We start from the raw sequence: 19,986 nt of genomic DNA, 5'->3' as shown, positions 1-19,986 counted from the left end.
TTGTGGCCCTCACAGGGTTCAGGGATCCAAACAGGTCTGGTTCTGGTCTCTGAGGAGGAGGTGTCCTCACCTGTACAGGTTGTCCTCTAACAGACATCTCAACTCAACCACTTGAGCCCGAGCGCCCCCTTTTTTGGGGGCGGTGGAGAAAGTTTAGCATACACCATCGGAAAAAATGCACTTATCACAAACGAATATAATGATGTTGCACATCAGATTAAACAGCAGAACCTGGGCTACAAGAACATGTGAGCCGTGTTTACACGCTCCAAACACAACTCAAACAACAACTAAATGATTACCAAATATCAAGCTCTACATAGCGCCACCTAGTAAACCCACTCGCCACATTTCTGGCTCTACCGCTGTGGTATTTTATGTAATACACACACACGATACCTCAAAAGAAAGCAGACAATCACAGATTCCGGACATATACATCAAATCCAGCTGCAACAAAGCATCAGCGAGATATGAGCCAAAGCTTACCTTTGCTGTTTTTCATCGATATGTTTATTTTCCCGGTAATTCCAGACTGAAATACGTTAGAGCTTCGTCCTGTGTGACACTAAAATCATTCTTGCGTTTCTACGTTGCTGTGGGTCCAAAGCAGGAAGTGTAAGAATCGCCTTGCGTCTCACAGGACGCCGCTCTGCTGATTCTGATCAGCTAACATTGCCGTCAATCTCATGTTGGTCGGTTTATCTACATTTTATTGGCTCTAACGTGACAATAAAGTTGTTGGGTTAGGGTTACCCTGCTATATGTTCTCGTTCCCTGAATCTCTACAGAGGAGGTGGTGACGTCATTGTGACCCGTCATCCATAACAGGTCAAACCTATTAAAGAGTCAGCAGATAATCCACGAGTCCCCCAAAGTCGTATCTTATCAGATCACATCTACAAATAAAACTGTAAAAAAAGAGCAAATAAAATCCCTCCAGATGCTCCTCGCCTCCTGATCCAGATGTTGAGTATTATGGGATCTTTCCTGTTCGGTGACGTAGACGCTGATGTTACTCACGATACATAAACTCTGAAATACGATTTGGGTTGAAAAACACCAGAAATGTCCTTTAAAGGGACAAAGAACTTTGATGTTGTGTTGATTGTGTCGCCCCCTGTGGACTAACATGGTAGTGTTTCACCAGAGTCCCTTTAGAACATCTCTTGTTTTACTGCAGCAGGGTCTGACAGCCGGCCCCTCTCAGTCCTGGTTCTGGTTCTCCTGTGAATCTCTTCCATCCAGCGGGCCTGGATCTCTGAGTTTCTGGTGAACCTTCATGCTGTTAATCATCTGGTCTGGTTTTTGCTGAGACTCGGACATATTCGATCAATATGGCGGTAAAGGGAGGGAGGTGGGCGTGGCCTTCAGGAATAAAAGCTCAAATCTTCCCTCAGTATTTCGGTGGTTTCTATGAAGCTTCAGTCCGGACTCTCAGGAGACGCTGGTCTCTGGTCCAAAGGTTTAGTTACACAGCTGTAGTTAAACAAAAGAAAAACAAGAACACACATTTTAAAACATGACTTTCTATAAGTAATAAGGAAATTAACTGGTTGTTTCCTTTCCTTATTGTCTTGAACTCTCTTTGTCTTCTTTTCTCCTCATCTTTTCCTTTTTGTTCTTCCTTCTTCATTTTTTTATTCTACTTCTTTGTTTTTGTTATTTTTACCCCTCGGCCATGTTTTTCTTTTCTTCTTCTCTTTCTTTCCCACTTTTACTTTCATCTCATCTACATTTCCTTCTCTTCTCCTAACACCCCCCCCTGCTTCCTCCTCTCTATATTTAACTGCTTCCTCCTCTCCGTCACTTCATGTCAGCAGAACGTTCATCAAGAGTTCAACTTTATGCAAATTCAGACCAATCAGTTCAGCAGCTTCCTGTGTGGATCTGACGATCACTGAAGAGTTCCTCGTGATCCTCGTCGGTTCCTCCTCCGATCACGTGACCTCTGCTCACAGTTTGACGACAGCACAAGTTTCTAATTGATGAAGTGATGAAGACCTTCAGAGAGTTCTCTCGGAGAAAATGGTTTGACTGCAACGGAACAAACAGCAGGAGAAAATGTCAATTATATACCATAAATATTATTATCAAATATAATATTTTTAATAATTGCTTTCATTATTTTCCAAAGCATTCTGGCCTTTTAGAATAAACGCTGTTTAATTAGGAACCATGCCGTCCAATGATCAGTGATTGATTGTGCTTTTATAGGACGTATTTAATGCAGATCGTTCCCTTCAGACGCACGTTTTTTTACTTTTGACTTCATGCTGCTTCACCTTCTTCATTCTGGACTTTATTCTCTCAACTGTTCTTTTGTTTGTTTGCGATGAAGATCACGTCTGCTGTCTGACGGACTGGTTTCAGGACCTTTTTTATAGAAACACTTGTGTTGCTGAATGAGCTCCATTGAGCGTTGTGTGAGTGAACTCTGCGTGACCCTCTCGTGGTTAAATGATGACGTCGTCCTCTGAAAGCGGCGATTAACGGTGAACGTGATGTTGTTGGAGCCGTGACGTTTTCCAGGTGTATTTCCTGAACATCCAGACCTTTCGACCGCAGCACATGGCTCTCCTGAAGCCTTCCAACGAGTCGTCGAGTGACTCCTCACACGCTCGTCCTTTGCTAATTTCAACTTTTAATGCACAGCTGCAGATGCGCTGCGTATCTCAGGATCAGTTTATTTATTATCTGCAGAAGCTCATTTCTGTCAGGTCATAAATAGATGACAAGTTAGACACGATAAGAATACAAATAGCTTTAAAACAGAACAGTTTGAGGAGTTTCTAAAGCCGTCTGCTGGTGACCTCCTTAGTTTAGGTCACGTTATGTTAAAGTTACTCGTCATCTCTGAAGGAGGAGCTGCTGTGCAGATGTTGAGGATGTTGAGGCCTCCACCCAGAGACAGATGTGTGTTTTGACCTCTCTCTATTCTGCACACATACATGTTTTATTTCTTCATCCGAGGGGCCCCTCCGAGCCCTCGAGGCCTCATTACGTAACGCTGCTCCTCCTCGGAGCCCGAATCCGTCTCAGCGACAACAAACCCCCCCGACCGTCTGTTCTATGGAGATGAATCTTTTGCTCTAAACGGTCCGTTTACACTGGGCATGGTCCAGAGAGAGAGAGAGAGATCCTCCACCAGGACCGACTCTGGACCTCAGAAACGGAGGAAGAACACTTTACTCAGCAACATGTGAAACATTCTCGTCCACCAGTCTGTAGAAGAACACACGGAGACCAACATGTTTATTCAACATGTTCTGACAGCTCAGTCTGTCATCACCCATCTGAATATATAACTGTGTGTGTGTGTGTGTGTGTGTGTGTGTGTGTGGTCATGTTCAGCTGCACACTGAGCTTCTGTAACATGCAGCACAGCGCTGGTATTTATTTCTGGAGCCAGCGTTTCTCTCTTTCTGTTCTTGGGACATGACTGGAAACCCTCCAAGGACACGGTGTGAAGCAGCGTGCCAGCAGCCTCCACGCTCTCGCCAGCAGAGCTCTTTCAGACACAAAAGGAACAAACGGAACAGTGAGAACCGCCAGGGATCAGGTTGTAGGTGCCGGGACTTCTGGGAAACATGGGGCGAGCTGTGGGTAATGTGACCTTATCCCCACGGCGGCTGGTTTCTGAGGAACCCTTCTGAGAGAACATATGTGGGCACGATGGCGTCTGCTCTTTGTTTCTCTGCACGGCGTCGAGCTCTGACATTTAGAGAAAGCTCTCTGAGCTAACAAGCCTGCTAACTGACAGCTAGCTCATTTGCTAACGGTACAATGAGTATTTTAAAAGATATAATCACAGATCTTCATTGATGTGTGTTGATGGGTTTCTGTACGCTGAGCAGCGTAATTACACTTTTGAGGCGATAAATTACAATAATATTTTCGCTGTCTGTTTGTGCTGATTGATTGATGTGACCGAGGACTGATGCCGGATCGGTCTCTGTCCAAACCTGCCCGCTATCCAAACAACTGCTGGGCGACGAGCCAATCAGAGCTGCAGCAGGAGGCCGAGGATGATGTCATAGTCTGCTCTGTTTTCACTCCAAACAGGTGAAAAGTGATCTGAGATTAAGAGTCAGGACATCGATCCAATCTGCTGCTCTGGAGCTGCAGAGGATGTGACGTTATAGGAACATTTATATAGATAACACATGACCAAGATTTAGATTCTTAGTCGTGGATATCCCCATTTATTATACTTTAAAATCAGATAATAATCTCCTGTTAAACACTTTAAGATCTCTCTGTTTATGGCTGCTTTCTCAGACTTTTGCAAATTGGGTTTTCTTAGATTAACTGGAAATTTTTTCACGGAATTAATAATTTTCTTGTGTCAAAATCTATTTTTAAGATCTTAACCAGGGTCAGGGTTTTGGGGGGGCACCGCCTCCTTCAGTTGTAGATGAAGTAAATGGCGGTGTTTGGTGTCTTTACTTGTGTGGTGATTCTGTTGACAGGAGTTTGAGTGCAGCTCTCTGTGGTCCTGACCTCACCAGGTGATCATGAGTCGGTCCTTGTGTCCCTGCAGGATGTGACTCTGGTTTTGGGAACGTGACGGCGAAGCATCTGGACGCTCTTGGCTTCGAGGTGTTCGCCACAGTGCTGGACCTGTCGGGAGACGGAGCCAGAGATCTGCAGAGGACGTGCTCCCCCCACCTCACCCTCCTCCAGGTGGACATCACCCAGCCACAGCAGGTCCAACAGGCCCTGCTGGACACCAAGGCCAAGCTGGGTCTCAAAGGTAACGACCGTCTGCTGAAGCCAAACCACAGCTTGTTCCCGGACCAGATGGCTGTTTCATTTAAACGCTCTGTGGTGCTGCTCACCGGTTACAGCATCAGTGTGTTCTACTGTTTACAAGAACAGATGATGACTTTCTAGGAAATCACTGAACTGGAGCAGAAGAGATGGGATGGAAACAACTGAATCACTCTTGTGTTGATTTAAGAGGAATGACTGAGGAGTACACGAGGACAATCTGAGGAATACATGAGGAGTAACTGAGGACTTAATGAGGAGTGTTTGAGAAGAATCTATCAGGATAGACAGAAGTGTGATCGATGTCATGTTTACAGAATGAACAGCATAACAGAGTTACAGCACATTCAATGCATACGACAGAAATATAATGATAGTTAGGACTGGTTCAGGTTTATAGTTAGGGCTGGATCAGGTTTATAGTTAGGACTGGTTCAGGTTTATAGTTAGGGCTGGATCAGGTTTATAGTTAGGACTGGTTCAGGTTTATAGTTAGGGCTGGATCAGGTTTATAGTTAGGACTGGTTCAGGTTTATAGTTAGGACTGGTTCAGGTTTATAGTTAGGGCTGGCTCAGGTTTATAGTTAGGACTGGATCAGGTTTATAGTTAGGGCTGGATCAGGTTTATAGTTAGGGCTGGATCAGGTTTATAGTTAGGGCTGGCTCAGGTTTATAGTTAGGGCTGGTTCAGGTTTATAGTTAGGGCTGGCTCAGGTTTATAGTTAGGGCTGGTTCAGGTTTATAGTTAGGACTGGTTCAGGTTTATAGTTAGGGCTGGCTCAGGTTTATAGTTAGGGCTGGTTCAGGTTTATAGTTAGGGCTGGTTCAGGTTTATAGTTAGGACTGGTTCAGGTTTATAGTTAGGACTGGTTCAGGTTTATAGTTAGGGCTGGATCAGGTTTATAGTTAGGGCTGGTTCAGGTTTATAGTTAGGACTGGTTCAGGTTTATAGTTAGGACTGGTTCAGGTTTATAGTTAGGACTGGCTCAGGTTTATAGTTAGGACTGGTTCAGGTTTATAGTTAGGGCTGGCTCAGGTTTATAGTTAGGGCTGGTTCAGGTTTATAGTTAGGACTGGTTCAGGTTTATAGTTAGGACTGGTTCAGGTTTATAGTTAGGACTGGTTCAGGTTTATAGTTAGGACTGGTTCAGGTTTATAGTTAGGGCTGGTTCAGGTTTATAGTTAGGGCTGGATCAGGTTTATAGTTAGGACTGGTTCAGGTTTATAGTTAGGGCTGGCTCAGGTTTATAGTTAGGGCTGGTTCAGGTTTATAGTTAGGACTGGTTCAGGTTTATAGTTAGGGCTGGATCAGGTTTATAGTTAGGGCTGGATCAGGTTTATAGTTAGGACTGGTTCAGGTTTATAGTTAGGGCTGGTTCAGGTTTATAGTTAGGGCTGGTTCAGGTTTATAGTTAGGGCTGGTTCAGGTTTATAGTTAGGGCTGGTTCAGGTTTATAGTTAGGGCTGGTTCAGGTTTATAGTTAGGACTGGTTCAGGTTTATAGTTAGGACTGGTTCAGGTTTATAGTTAGGGCTGGCTCAGGTTTATAGTTAGGGCTGGTTCAGGTTTATAGTTAGGACTGGTTCAGGTTTATAGTTAGGACTGGTTCAGGTTTATAGTTAGGACTGGCTCAGGTTTATATTTAGGACTGGTTCAGGTTTATAGTTAGGACTGGCTCAGGTTTATAGTTAGGACTGGTTCAGGTTTATAGTTCACCCATTGGTTTGTGGACTGATGTTTTGAAGTTTTGAGTTTGGCATTTTGTCCACCGCCATCTTGTTTTTTGGAACCAGAAGTGTTACGAGAGGGTGGACCTTAGAACTGACTGCTGAATAAGTACATTTTTAAGACCAAAAAAATGTTACACTGTGTAGCCCCGCCCCTAAAGCATCCCCTGCTTTATGGTCTGTGTGACTCTAAATGGACCATCATTTACTAAATGAACATCATGCTGTATTGAAGAAGACTTGAAACTAGAGATTGAGACCATAAACTCATGTTTACAATGTTTACTGAGGTAATAAATCAAGAGAGAAGTAGAGTCATTTTCTCATAGACTTCTATACAACCAGAGGAGTCGTTCCTTCTCGGTCGCTGTGATTGGCTCAGACCTGCAGCTCCCACTGGCTTTGTAATTAAACGGCTCAGAGTCATTTAAGGTTACACAGCGTGTGTGTGTGTGTGTGTGTGTGTGTGTGTGTGTGTGTGTGTGTGTGTGTGTGTGTGTGCAGACAGGTGTTTTATTTTTACAGCTGCCGTGTGACATTCGCTAACATCCGGTCTCGACTGAGCTTCTATCTCAATAGATCAAGATAAGATAAGAGAAACAAAGTAGATACAATATCTAGAATTGAATAAAGCTGAGAATAGATAAAGATAGATAACGTTGACTCTGATAAGTTCTGAACACACGACACAATAAAATTTATTGGCTCCTGCAGAAAGACAATATTTAACCCTTTAATGGCCTTCTGATCTATTTCTCTGCTCATAAACATGCAAAGTAAGAGAATTTAACCCTTTATTTTAACAGTCAAAACAGCTGAAAAACATGATCATATTCACAGTAAACAAGTTGCATTAAAGAAAAGCAGCAGAATATTTTACAGTGAAAATCTACGGCAGCTGAGGAGGTTCAGAGGAGATGGTGTTTCACAGCAAACATCAATAACAGATTCATTATATGATAATTAAAATGCAGAAGTTTGAAATAAGAATGAAGAAAGAGCATTTTTAACTATGTTACATAAACGTGCAGCAGCTGATACAGATTCTTCTAGTTATTATTAAAACAGAATGAATGATAATATGATACGTTCTTACAGATGAAGAGCTTTGACTTGTTTCTGTCATAAAGTGCAGACAGGAAGTTACCTGGGCGGCTCCGTCAGGTGTCTCTCTGTTCTGTTCCTGGTAATCTGTCATCAGCTCTGGAACACTTCACACACAAACAAAGTTCCCACAGACTCGTAAAAACAACAAAGCAGGGGATTGTGGGTCGGCGGCCTCAGATAAGGACGAGCGAGGCTTGTTGAATCTAGCAGAGAGAGAGAGAGGGAGGGAGGGAGAGCGAGAGAGAGAGAGAGAGAGAGGGAGGGAGGGAGAGAGAGGGGGGCGGGCGGGGGAGAGAGAGAGACGAAGAGATTTTTTTTTCTTTTTAGAAAACTTCATTTAAAACAATACGAAAGAGCAAAACGTTGTCATGGCAAAAAAAAAAAAAAAAACAGTTTCTATTCACAATGTTTTAAAAGTTGAATGTTAGTTTGTCTCCAGACACACAACATATTATTTCATTGTAGCACCAAGTTTCATTAAAATCCTTCATGTTGTTCATTCTGTTAAAATATCTGAAATCAACCCAAACACGTCTGACCGGAGACATGAAGACAGGAAGTGCTTCCTGTCTGACCGGAGACATGAAGACAGGAAGTGCTTCCTGTCTGACCGGAGACATGAAGACAGGAAGTGCTTCCTGTCTGACCGGAGACATGAAGACAGGAAGTGCTTCCTGTCTGACCGGAGACATGAAGACAGCAAGTGCTTCCTGTCTGACCGGAGACATGAAGACAGGAAGTGCTTCTTTCTGACCGGAGACATGAAGACAGGAAGTGCTTCCTGTCTGACCGGAGACATGAAGACAGGAAGTGCTTCCTGTCTGACCGGAGACATGAAGACAGGAAGTGCTTCCTGTCTGACCGGAGACATGAAGACAGGAAGCTCTCCCTGTCCTGCTCTGTCCTCTACTCGCTTCTTCCTGCTTGTGTAAATTGATAGTTTAGCTTCTCCAACTACTTGGTTCAACAGCTTCCACTTGGAGGAGTTCACTTTTTTGTAGCAGACTCCTAGAATGAAGGTGGTCCTGGACCAGGTCTCACCAAACCCTTTAAAAACACCCTGCAGTGTGTTAAGAAGGTTACAGAGTCACAATGATAGAAACAGTGGAAACGGTCTCTACCTCCTCACAGAATGGACAATGGCTACAAACGGTGGGATTAATAGAAATAAAAGCGTTAGCAGCAACAGCACCATGTAGGATCCTCCGCTGTAGACCTCCAGATCTCTTTTTAACAGGTTTGTATAAAACCCTCCAACCTGGTTTCACACCAACGTTCATGTCCAGTCTCTGTCTCCACTCAGTGTTGGCTCTCTGGTCCAGTTTGTTTCTGTTGGGCACTTTGTGTTGAACAGTTTGTGTAGATAGCTTTTCCTTTCACTCTGTGGAGGTCCAAGAGTTTAGACTCTGCTTCACTGAGTGATGGTCCTGAGACCCCGTTCAGCTCTGGAGTAAATCCTAGATCTGGACATGGATCTGTGGAGTCAGGAGCTTCTCCTCCTCTGTCGTACTCCTGCAGCATCTCGTCCTCCGTCAGTCTCTCCGCCCACCTGCTCAGGATCCTCCTGCTCTGCCGGATGGACTTCAGCCCGAGTAGAGAAGCCACTGCAGGTGCGTCTGTCAGTCCAGGACCGGCTACATCCACCAGTCTCCTCAGGGTGGTGGTCCCAGAGGAGCACAACATGCTGCTCAGACCTGGTGTCGTGCCGTGCTGTGCGTCCATCCTGGCTCCGTTCACCAGCGGTTCCTGAAGCAGCCGGTGTAGGGAGCACGTCGGTTCCGGTCTCTTCCATTTAAAACGGTTCCATGCCTTAAAGAGTAACTGTAAAAAGGAGATAATCCACACGGTTTAAAAAGATTGAAATCCATTAAAAATAGTCCAGTGTCCACTCCCAGACCAGCTGCCTTCCTTAAGATGCAGTCTGTCAGCTCTCTCCACACCTGTTGGACCTGTGAGGTACCTCTGTAAGAACTGGAACCTGAAAGTCGCTCTGCACCAGCCCCTGACCCCCCTCCTCTTTAGGTAGAAAGAGTACGCTCTGAGGGACCCAGTGCAGCCTGTCCCAGAAGAAGTCTGTTAGGATGGCCTGTAGTCTCTGTGTGAGGCCTTTAGGGGGGTTCATGCAGGCCAGCTTGTGCCACAGAGCTGAAGCCACCAGATTGATTGTTGGTGATCAAAACCTTGATCATAGCTATGAGACCTGGGCTGAGGCCAAAACTCTTCCAGAGGTAACGGTGCTCAACCTGGTCAAAAGCCTTTTCCTGGTCTAGAGAACTGAGACCAGTTTTAATGGCCAAAGAACCAGAGATGTCCAAAATATCACGAATTAAAGACACATTGTCCAGGATGCTCCTACCATGCACGCAATAGGTCTGGTCTCGTGGATCACCTGGTCCATCACCTCTCTTAGTCTGTTGGCCAGAGCTTTGAACAAGATGTTGTAGTCTGAGCAGAGAAGGGACACCGGACGCCAGTTCTTCATTTCCTGCAGGTCTTCTTGTTTTGGCAGTAAAGTTATTACTGCTCTCCTGCAGCTGAGCGGCAGCATCGTGTCTTTAAAACTCTCTTTAAAAACAGTTAACAGGTCCTCCCCCTTCACGCTCCTATTGGGATCCCGTCAATTCCGGGGGCCTTCCCCCCTCCATGCCCTGCAGAGCTGCGTACCGTTCATCAGTCACCAGAGGACCCTCCAACCCAGCGTTCACCTCCTCTGAGACCTTTGGCAGCGCTCCACAGAAGGACTCAAACAGTTCATTGTTATTATTGTACTCTTCAGAGTAGAAACTCACCGCTCTCCTCCAGATCTCGTTTGCGTTCTTGCCCTGAATCAGAGCGTAGAGCATGGATGACCCTGCTCTGCCCGTTCTTCTTCTCCAGTCCGAAGAAGAACTTTGATGGTGCGTCCATCAGCGCTGCGTTCATGAAGCGGGGCCTGACCAGCGCCCCCTGGGCCTTAGTGCCCCACAGGTCTGTAAGAGCAGACTGTTTAGACTTGAGATCTTTAACGTGATCTTGATTTCCAGTGGATTCTGCTAAACTCTGCAGCTCCACGATTTCAGTCTCCAGATCCTTCATAGATCTGGAGATGTCCCGTGTGACATTGAGAGTCCTGCTGACAGAGCTGCTTTATCTCCACCTTCCCACGATCCCACCACTGTTTTAAAGAGTTAAACTCATCTTTTGTTTCTTTAAAACTACTCCAAAAGAAACTCGGTAGCAAAACCTGTATTTGTGTGTGACTATGTGTATGTGTGTTAGTCAAACAAAAAGGCAAAGAAGAAGAAGAGGAAACAAAACAAAACAAAACAAAACAAAAGAACCCTCAAAAACCAGGCGGAACCTCGGAATATGGAAACTTACTTTATCACACAGAAACCCGACTGGCAAACTCAGATTCGGTGAGCTGCAGTTCTGGTCTTTAAACTGATAGAGTCACAATTCACAACTTCACTCGTGGTGATGATCTAACGCAGCACTATTACAGCAATACGGAACACACAGTCATTTCTAAACAGCACTAACGGAACTCCTTAAACGTACACAAGAACACGTTATAACAATACAGTAAACTGAAACAAAACAAAACAAGGTAACAAACACACTATAACTCTGCCCAGACACAAGCCTCTTACTGTGAGACGACTTGTCGCGGTCGATGTGGTTCTTCGAGTTTCTTGGTTAAACTCGGAGTCCGGAGCTTCAACCTGTGCGGTGATAAACGCTTCGTATGGCAGCGGGGATTTCTCCAAAGTTAAGGGGACTCTCATCTTTAGGACCGGGCAAAATGTCGACGTTAACGGGGAGAGAACGGGGCATAGAAGTTATCCGTTCTCTCCTTCGGTCTATTGTTCGTCCAGCGAAGTTAAGACTATGATCGAGGGTTTCTTCAAAAGCAACGTTGTTTCTGAACCTCCTTCCACCAACTCAGGTCTGACGGGACGGCCCAGAGCTGGAGGTGACGCAGAGTTTTATAGATCCTGTTGGTCGTTGTCCAATGAGACAGTGTTGAGTTTGTGTGTGTGTGTGTGTGTGTGTGTTCGGCAGGTCTGTGGGGTTTGGTGAACAACGCCGGCCTGTGCGTGAACTTCGGAGACGTCGAGCTGTCACTGATGTCAAACTTCCGCGGCTGCATGGATGTCAACTTCTTCGGCACGCTGAGCGTCACCAAGAGCTTCCTGCCGCTGCTGCGACAGGCCAAAGGTCGCATCGTCACCATCTCCAGCCCCGCCGGTGTGTTCCCGACACAAACACACACACACACATACCACTACAGCATAAACAAATCAGACATTATGAAATACAAAAAACACATATAATAATCATAAAAATCAACCAATAGTTGAGTAAGTGGTCGGTCTCCTCACAGGAAGTGGATGTCGTCATCGTGACGTCTCTCGTTGGTTGGTGGACTGCTGTTATGAAGCCTCGATTTCAGAGATTTTGTCCGTCGCCATCTTAGGTTTTTTATATAACCAGTGAACAGGAAGTGAGCATATCTGGACTGAGGAGGAGTGACGTAGAGACGCCGTATATGTCTCTGGTAGAGACCTGTCAATCACTGTGTAGCCCCGCCCCTAAAGCATCCCCTGCTTTATGGTCTGTGTGACTCTAAATGGACCATCATTTACTAAATGAACATCATGCTGTATTGAAGAAGACTTGAAACTAGAGATTGAGACCATAAACTCATGTTTACAATGTTTACTGAGGTATTAAATCAAGAGAGAAGTAGAGTCATTTTCTCATAGACTTCTATACAACCAGAGGAGTCGCCCCCTGGTGGACACTAGAGAGAATGCAGCTTTAACACGTGAAGCTCATTGGTCAGTGTGTGTGTGATGTCATGGTGATGTCGTGATGATGTCATACCTGTGTTTTCAGGTGACCAGCCGTTTCCCTGTCTGGCAGCGTACGGAGCGTCTAAAGCAGCTCTCAACCTCCTGATCAACACTCTGAGACACGAGCTGGAGCCTTGGGGGGTCCAAGTGTCCACCATCCTGCCGTCATCCTTCAAGACAGGTAACACCACCCACCTCTACACCACCACCTCAACACCACCACCTCTACATCACATCTACACCACCACCTCTACACCACCACCTCAACACCACCACCTCTACATCACATCTACACCACCACCTCAACACCACCACCTCTACATCACCACCTCAACACCACCACCTCTACATCACATCTACACCACCACCTCTACACCACCACCTCAACACCACCACCTCTACATCACATCTACACCACCACCTCTACATCACCACCTCTACATCACCACCTCTACACCACCACCTCTACATCACCACCTCAACACCACCACCTCTACATCACATCTACACCACCACCTCAACACCACCACCTCTACATCACATCTACACCACCACCTCTACACCACCACCTCAACACCACCACCTCTACATCACATCTACACCACCACCTCAACACCACCACCTCTACATCACCACCTCAACACCACCACCTCTACATCACATCTACACCACCACCTCTACACCACCACCTCAACACCACCACCTCTACATCACATCTACACCACCACCTCTACATCACCACCTCTACATCACCACCTCTACACCACCACCTCTACATCACCACCTCAACACCACCACCTCTACATCACATCTACACCACCACCTCAACACCACCACCTCTACATCACATCTACACCACCACCTCTACACCACCACCTCAACACCACCACCTCTACATCACATCTACACCACCACCTCTACACCACCACCTCAACACCACCACCTCTACATCACATCTACACCACCACCTCTACATCACCACCTCTACATCACCACCTCTACACCACCACCTCTACATCACCACCTCAACACCACCACCTCTACATCACATCTACACCACCACATCTACATCACCACCTCTACATCACCACCTCAACACCACCACCTCTACATCACATCTACACCACCACCTCTACATCACCACCTCAACACCACCACCTCTACATCACATCTACACCACCACCTCTACATCACCACCTCAACACCACCACCTCTACATCACCTCAACACCACCACCTCTACATCACATCTACACCACCACCTCTACATCACCACCTCTACATCACCACCTCAACACCACCACCTCTACATCACATCTACACCACCACCTCTACATCACCACCTCTACACCACCACCTCTACATCACATCTACACCACCACCTCTACATCACCACCTCTATATCACCACCTCAACACCACCACCTCTACATCACATCTACACCACCACCTCTACATCACCACCTCTACATCACCACCTCAACACCACCACCTCTACATCACATCTACACCACCACCTCAACATCACTACACCACCACATCTACACCACCACCTCTACACCACCACCTCAACACCACCACCTCAAAACCATCACTACACCACCACATCTACACCACCACCTCAACACCACCTCAAAACCATCTCTACACCACCACATCTACATCACCACCTCTACACCACCACCTCTACATCACATCTACACCACCTCCTCTACATCACCACCTCTACACTACCATCTCTACATCACATCTACACCACCACCTCTACATCACCTCAAAACCATCTCTACACCACCACCTCTACACCACCACATCTACACCACCACCTCAACACCACCTCAAAACCATCTCTACACCACCACCTCTACACCACCACATCTACATCACCACCTCTACACCACCACCTCTACATCACATCTACACCACCACCTCAACACCACCACCTCAAAACCATCACTACACCACCACATCTACACCACCACCTCTACACCACCACCTCTACACCACCACATCTACACCACCACCTCTACACCACCACCTCTACATCACCACCTCTACACCACCACCTCAAAACCACCACATCTACACCACCACCTCTACACCACCACCTCTACATCACCACCTCTACACCACCACCTCAAAACCACCACATCTACACCACCACCTCTACATCACCACCTCAACACCACCACCTCAAAACCATCACTACACCAGCACATCTACACCACCACCTCAAAACCATCACTACACCACCACCTCTACATCACCACCTCTACACCACCACCTCAAAACCATCACTACACCAGCACATCTACACCACCACCTCTACACCTCCTCTCCTCCACGGATCTCTATGTAAACTAAAGATGAGTCCTCAGGTAAACGCAGGTCATGTGATGAGCTGTGATCAGCTGATCTGGTCTCTGCTGGGCCTCACAATGTAAACGAGACGTACAAACAGCCAATCACAGTGTTCTTGATCCTCATTGGTCTCCTTCCTGTCACCGTTGAGTCCTCCAGGCCTCGTTCTGTGTTGTGGTTTGAGCATGATGACAGGCCTCCTGCTGAGCAGAACGAGGACCACATGGACCACATGGTCCACATGGACCATGTGGTCCATGTGGACCATGTGGTCCACATGGACCATCTGTTCTCTTACAAACTACAAATGGCTGACTCTTGATTGTGAGGATGTGATGAGAGACTGTTGGCCGATAGAAGCCTGTTGCTCGTCTCCACACAATGTCATCAGGAGACTTTCAGGATTCACAAAAGAGACTTAACTTAACTTAACCGGTACGTTGTGTTACCATAGACATAGAAGGGACCGACTGCACACTTCATCCTGCTGCTCTCTCTTTAATCCGGAAGATCCAAGGTCACGCTGAGACTGCTGACTCAGCGTTTACACGAAATAAGTTACGTCATGTTTCTGCTTCTCAGCAAAATCATTTGAGTGCTTCATACTGTCATCATGAAACCTCAGAATACTGATGTCTAACATGCAGTTAGAATTGGAGGAGTGTCTGTTAACCAGTCAGCAAGGTCGCCTCCTCTTCTCCTCGTCTCCTCGTCTCCTCCTGCCTATGACTCAGAAATCAATCTCAGACTCTGAGGATGTCTCAGGTCTTGAGGCTGGAGGAGGCTCGTTAGAGGAGCTCTGAGTGGTGTTGTCTTTGTAGAAGTCGCGTGACACGTTTTAAGGAGGCGGGACAGCTGACCCCAGGTGCATTATGGGACATAAGATTCAGTCAGGATATCTCCAATTGAATCCGTCTCTCAAAAAACTGCAGCATGTTGGAGACACTGAATTAGATCATATTGTGTAGTTAATATGCGCGTCAAACAATGCTGCTGATATCAAAGTGTAAAACATATATATATATATATATATATATATATATATATATATATATATATATATATATATATATATATGTATATATATATATATATATATATATATATATGTATATATATATATATATATGTATATATATATATATATGTATATATATATGTATATATATATATATATATATATATATATATATATATATATATATATGTATATATATATGTATATATATATATGTATATATATATATATGTATATATATATATATATATGTATATATATATATGTATATATATATATATATATATATATATGTATATATATATATATACATATATATATATATATATATATATATATATATATATATATATATATATATATATATATATATATATATATATATATATATATATATGTGTATACAAGCAGTGCTGTAACGTGTTAACCCTGAGCCGGGTTCTCCTCTGCAGGTCACTCCAGTAACCACGGCCACTGGGAGCGGCAGCACAAGCAGCTGCTGCAGAGTCTTCCCCCGGCGCTGCTGGAGGACTACGGCGAGGACTACCTGACGGAGACCAAGGAGCTGTTCCAGCGCTACGCCAGTCAGGCCAACCCGGACCTGAGCCCCGTCACGGAGACCATCGTCCAGGCGCTGCTGTCTCCGAGGCCTCAGGCGCGCTACTTTGCGGGGCCCGGCGTCGGCCTCATGTACTTCATCCACAGCTACTGCCCCTTCAGCCTCAGCAACCGCTTCCTGCAGAAACTCTTCCTGAAGAAGACGCTGGCGCCGCGCGCCCTGAGGAAGCAGTCGGGCTTCGACCTGAACCTCCACAACAACAACAACAACAACGAGGAGGAGGAGAGGCTCAAGTAGCTGAGGGACAAAGAGGACCACGTCTGTAACACGGAGCTGTTTCTTTTTCTATGTGATGTTCTTTAAAACTGTTGAAGGGATCAAAATGGTTTCTCTTTGTTTTCTGTAATGGTCTGGCCGATGTGGCGCCCCCTTGTGGACACACCCGGAGGTCAAAGGGTCCCGGGGGCCCTTTGAAAGGTCAAACAGTCCACAGGTCGGTCAGAGAACTCTTCACCTCCGTCAGCGAGATCAGCTGACTTAATGTGCCTTCATCATCCCGAGAAAAAGAAAGATGGCGGATCAAACCACAAACCACTAAAAACTAGATGCCGTGGTGGCGTCTGATGATGTCATCACATCCTCACACCTCAGTCGAATGACAACATTTTTTTAAATCTGAAGCAGAGAAGTGAAAAAAAATGTGATGTCACGATGTAAACGTTTATTATCAGAGCTGGAAACAACATGAAGGAGAACGAGATGTTCACAACCAATGACTTCAAATCAATACAAATATAGTTAAATCAATTAAGAACATCGATCAGGATTAATCAGGATTAATCAGGATTAATCAGGATTTAATCAGGATTAATCAGGATTTAATCAGGATTCAATCTGGATTCAATCAGGATTAATCAGGATTAATCAGGATTAATCAGCCTTGAAACGAGCGCGCTCAGTACAACTTCATCAGATTTAATAATTCTGACTTCTCTGAATAAACATTTAGATAACAACAATATTTAAGGAACATATTGATAATTAGGAACATACATATTTACACTTTCTGAGTCTGTTTCTTTTCTGCTTCAGAGCAACAGGAACAAGAATCCTTTCAAAACAAAAGTTCATTTCAAATCAGTGTTTTTTTTGTATGTTTTATTGTCTCGACCAAAATATTTGAGGTTAATTGTTTGACTTTCAGAAGATCACAATGACTTTCAGACTTCTAACCTTCAAAATGAAAGCACAAATAATAAAACATGAGATTGAAGTGAAGCAGATAATCCAGTAATGTTTAGTATAATTAATATAATTAAAGTTATTAAACAACCTCTCAACTCTGTTCCAAATCAAAAAGGTTTATTTATTGTGAAGAGTCGTAAACACAACAACAACGTGAGAAAGTGAATCTTTTGGTTTATTTGCACTCCAACACTTTTATTTTGTTTTTATTCTGCCCACGTTTCCTGTTTGATTTATTTATGACGTCTTTTTCTTTTATCGTCTCTCAAACTGTGAATTTTGTAATAAAAGACAAATATGATGTAAAATGTTCACTCGCTTCATTCTGTGATAGAAATAAAGTGTTTGATGTTTGATGTTCGAGGGTTAATTTGAAACAACAATAAAAGTAAAAGTTTCAAACGTTTTAAGCGACACATCCTGACTAAAGACGTCAGCATGTTTCACTTTACAGAGAAATACAAAATAAAACTAAACTGATGAAGATGAAGATGAAGAGAAACTTTTAAGAGTCTCTCTGGACTTTAAGACCCGGATCCTCTTTCTGGTTTCTAGGAATCCGGCTCTTCATAGACCAGGTGTGTGTCCTCAGATGCTCTGCAGTGTAGGATCTGGTACAGGATCTGGTCCAGGATCTGGTCCAGGGTCGGTGAGTTGAGCTGTTGGCAGCTTCCTGCGAGTTCTCCAGAGTCCAGGTTCTCAGCAGGACCGACCCAGCGAGGAACTGGAAGAGAGTTTCACCTCCAGTTTACTCTGGCAGACCGGCAGCTGAGGAAGGGGGGGGGGGGCAGCTCTCAGCCAAGTGATGGAAATAACTCACATTGTTCAAAGCTCAGTGGGATTCCAGCTGGAGAGTCACTGAGTCCACTATGATTTACTATCACACACACACTCACACACACACACACACACACACACACACACACACTCACTCACACACTCACTCACACACACACACACACACACACACACACACACACACACACACACACTCTCACACACACACACACACACACACACACACACGCACACACACACACACACACACACACACACTCAGCTCTCTCCTCACTTGACCTGTGGAGGACTCTGAGCCTCTGGTCTTCTACCACTAGAGGTCTCAATGGAGACAATAACATTTGATGAAGCAGCTGATATTCCAACACAAGAGTCAAAGCTTCACGTGTTAGAGCTGCATTCTCTCTAGTGTTTTATTCTCATTTATATATTTAAATATACATTCGATGTGTGTGTAACATGAAGGGATACAACAGTTCAGTGTGCAAATAATAATATATACTTATATGTATGTATATACGTACATATATACATACATTTAAGTATGTACATAGAGTTGACTTTGTGTTGTACAGCTTTACTTCTTAAGTGAGTAAACTGTATGTTTTCTGACGCTGATGTGATTTGCATTTATTTCTCAAGTTCAACCGTTAATTTAATGAAATGTAAAACTTCAGGTCCCACCGAGATTTGAACTCGGATCGCTGGATTCAGAGTCCAGAGTGCTAACCATTACACCATGGCACCAGCTGTCCACCTATGGTGACAGATGTGGATTATGTAGTTGTAGTGAAGCGTCACGTGATCAGTTTGTTTATTTGTTGTTCTTTTTTTTGATCTACTGATTCATATATTCATTAAATAATGGTGGTCTGATAGTCCCGCTTCCCGCCACCAGGTGTCACTGTAATAAAAGACATCACTTGTTTCCGGTCCTCTCACCTTCTGCTGTCTTGTGGAATGTCTGTCTAGAAATGTGGATGTCGGATGTTTGAGGTTACAAATAGCAGCTATTTATTGAGATTATTTTACACAACAATATAGAATAGAATACTAGTTGTTTATTTGGCTGCTATTAATAATGTAGTTTATTATTGCAGAGCACCAGGACTTTGGTCTTCACACAGTTTGAGTCATTTCCTAAACGTGCTCTCCTTCTCTGCTAGAACAGAGATAGAAACCAGCAGAAGAAGAATCAGAATCAGAACCGTTTAAAGACAGGTGGTGCATAACATTAAACAATAAACAACAATCAACACAGTGCAAGAAATTGAAATATATTAAAATTTACAATAGAATATAAAAGAGTATAAAATAAAGTGCACAACAAACATAACAGAACTGTAAACAAGTGCAGGGGAGAGAACATGACCTGATGACAGAGTCACTGGGGGACCCGGGCTCTGTTCATGAGCCCGACTGACGACGGGAAGAAACTGTTTGTGTGGCGTGAGGTCTTGGTCCTGATGGAGGTCTTGGTCCTGATGGAGGTCTTGGTCCTGATGGACCGCAGCCTCCTGCCAGATGGAAGGGGCTCCAACAGTTCGTGTCCAGGGTGAGAG

General features: G+C 44.6%; 1 protein-coding gene across 1 annotated transcript in view; it reads left to right on the top strand.

Annotated features, from left to right (window-relative positions):
• The window catches only part of hsd11b2 (hydroxysteroid (11-beta) dehydrogenase 2), a gene marked incomplete at its 5' end in the record, with an annotated part of 22,214 nt that extends 4,194 nt beyond the window's left edge, over positions 1 to 18,020 (top strand). Inside the window, 4 exons of the mRNA XM_079156698.1 lie at positions 4,544 to 4,756; positions 11,652 to 11,837; positions 12,489 to 12,626; positions 16,275 to 18,020. Coding sequence (XP_079012824.1) covers positions 4,544 to 4,756; positions 11,652 to 11,837; positions 12,489 to 12,626; positions 16,275 to 16,678 — 941 coding nt within the window. The 3' untranslated portion in view covers positions 16,679 to 18,020. The remainder of the gene's footprint in view (positions 1 to 4,543; positions 4,757 to 11,651; positions 11,838 to 12,488; positions 12,627 to 16,274) is intronic.
• Positions 18,021 to 19,986: the final 1,966 nt, after the last annotated feature.

The sequence above is a fragment of the Pholis gunnellus genome (genome assembly GCF_910591455.1).
Source record: "Pholis gunnellus genome assembly, chromosome: 1".
Lineage (NCBI taxonomy): Eukaryota > Metazoa > Chordata > Actinopteri > Perciformes > Pholidae > Pholis > Pholis gunnellus.
The sequence above is the reverse complement of the archived record's forward strand: the minus strand, read 5'-3'. Positions and strand labels throughout refer to the sequence as shown.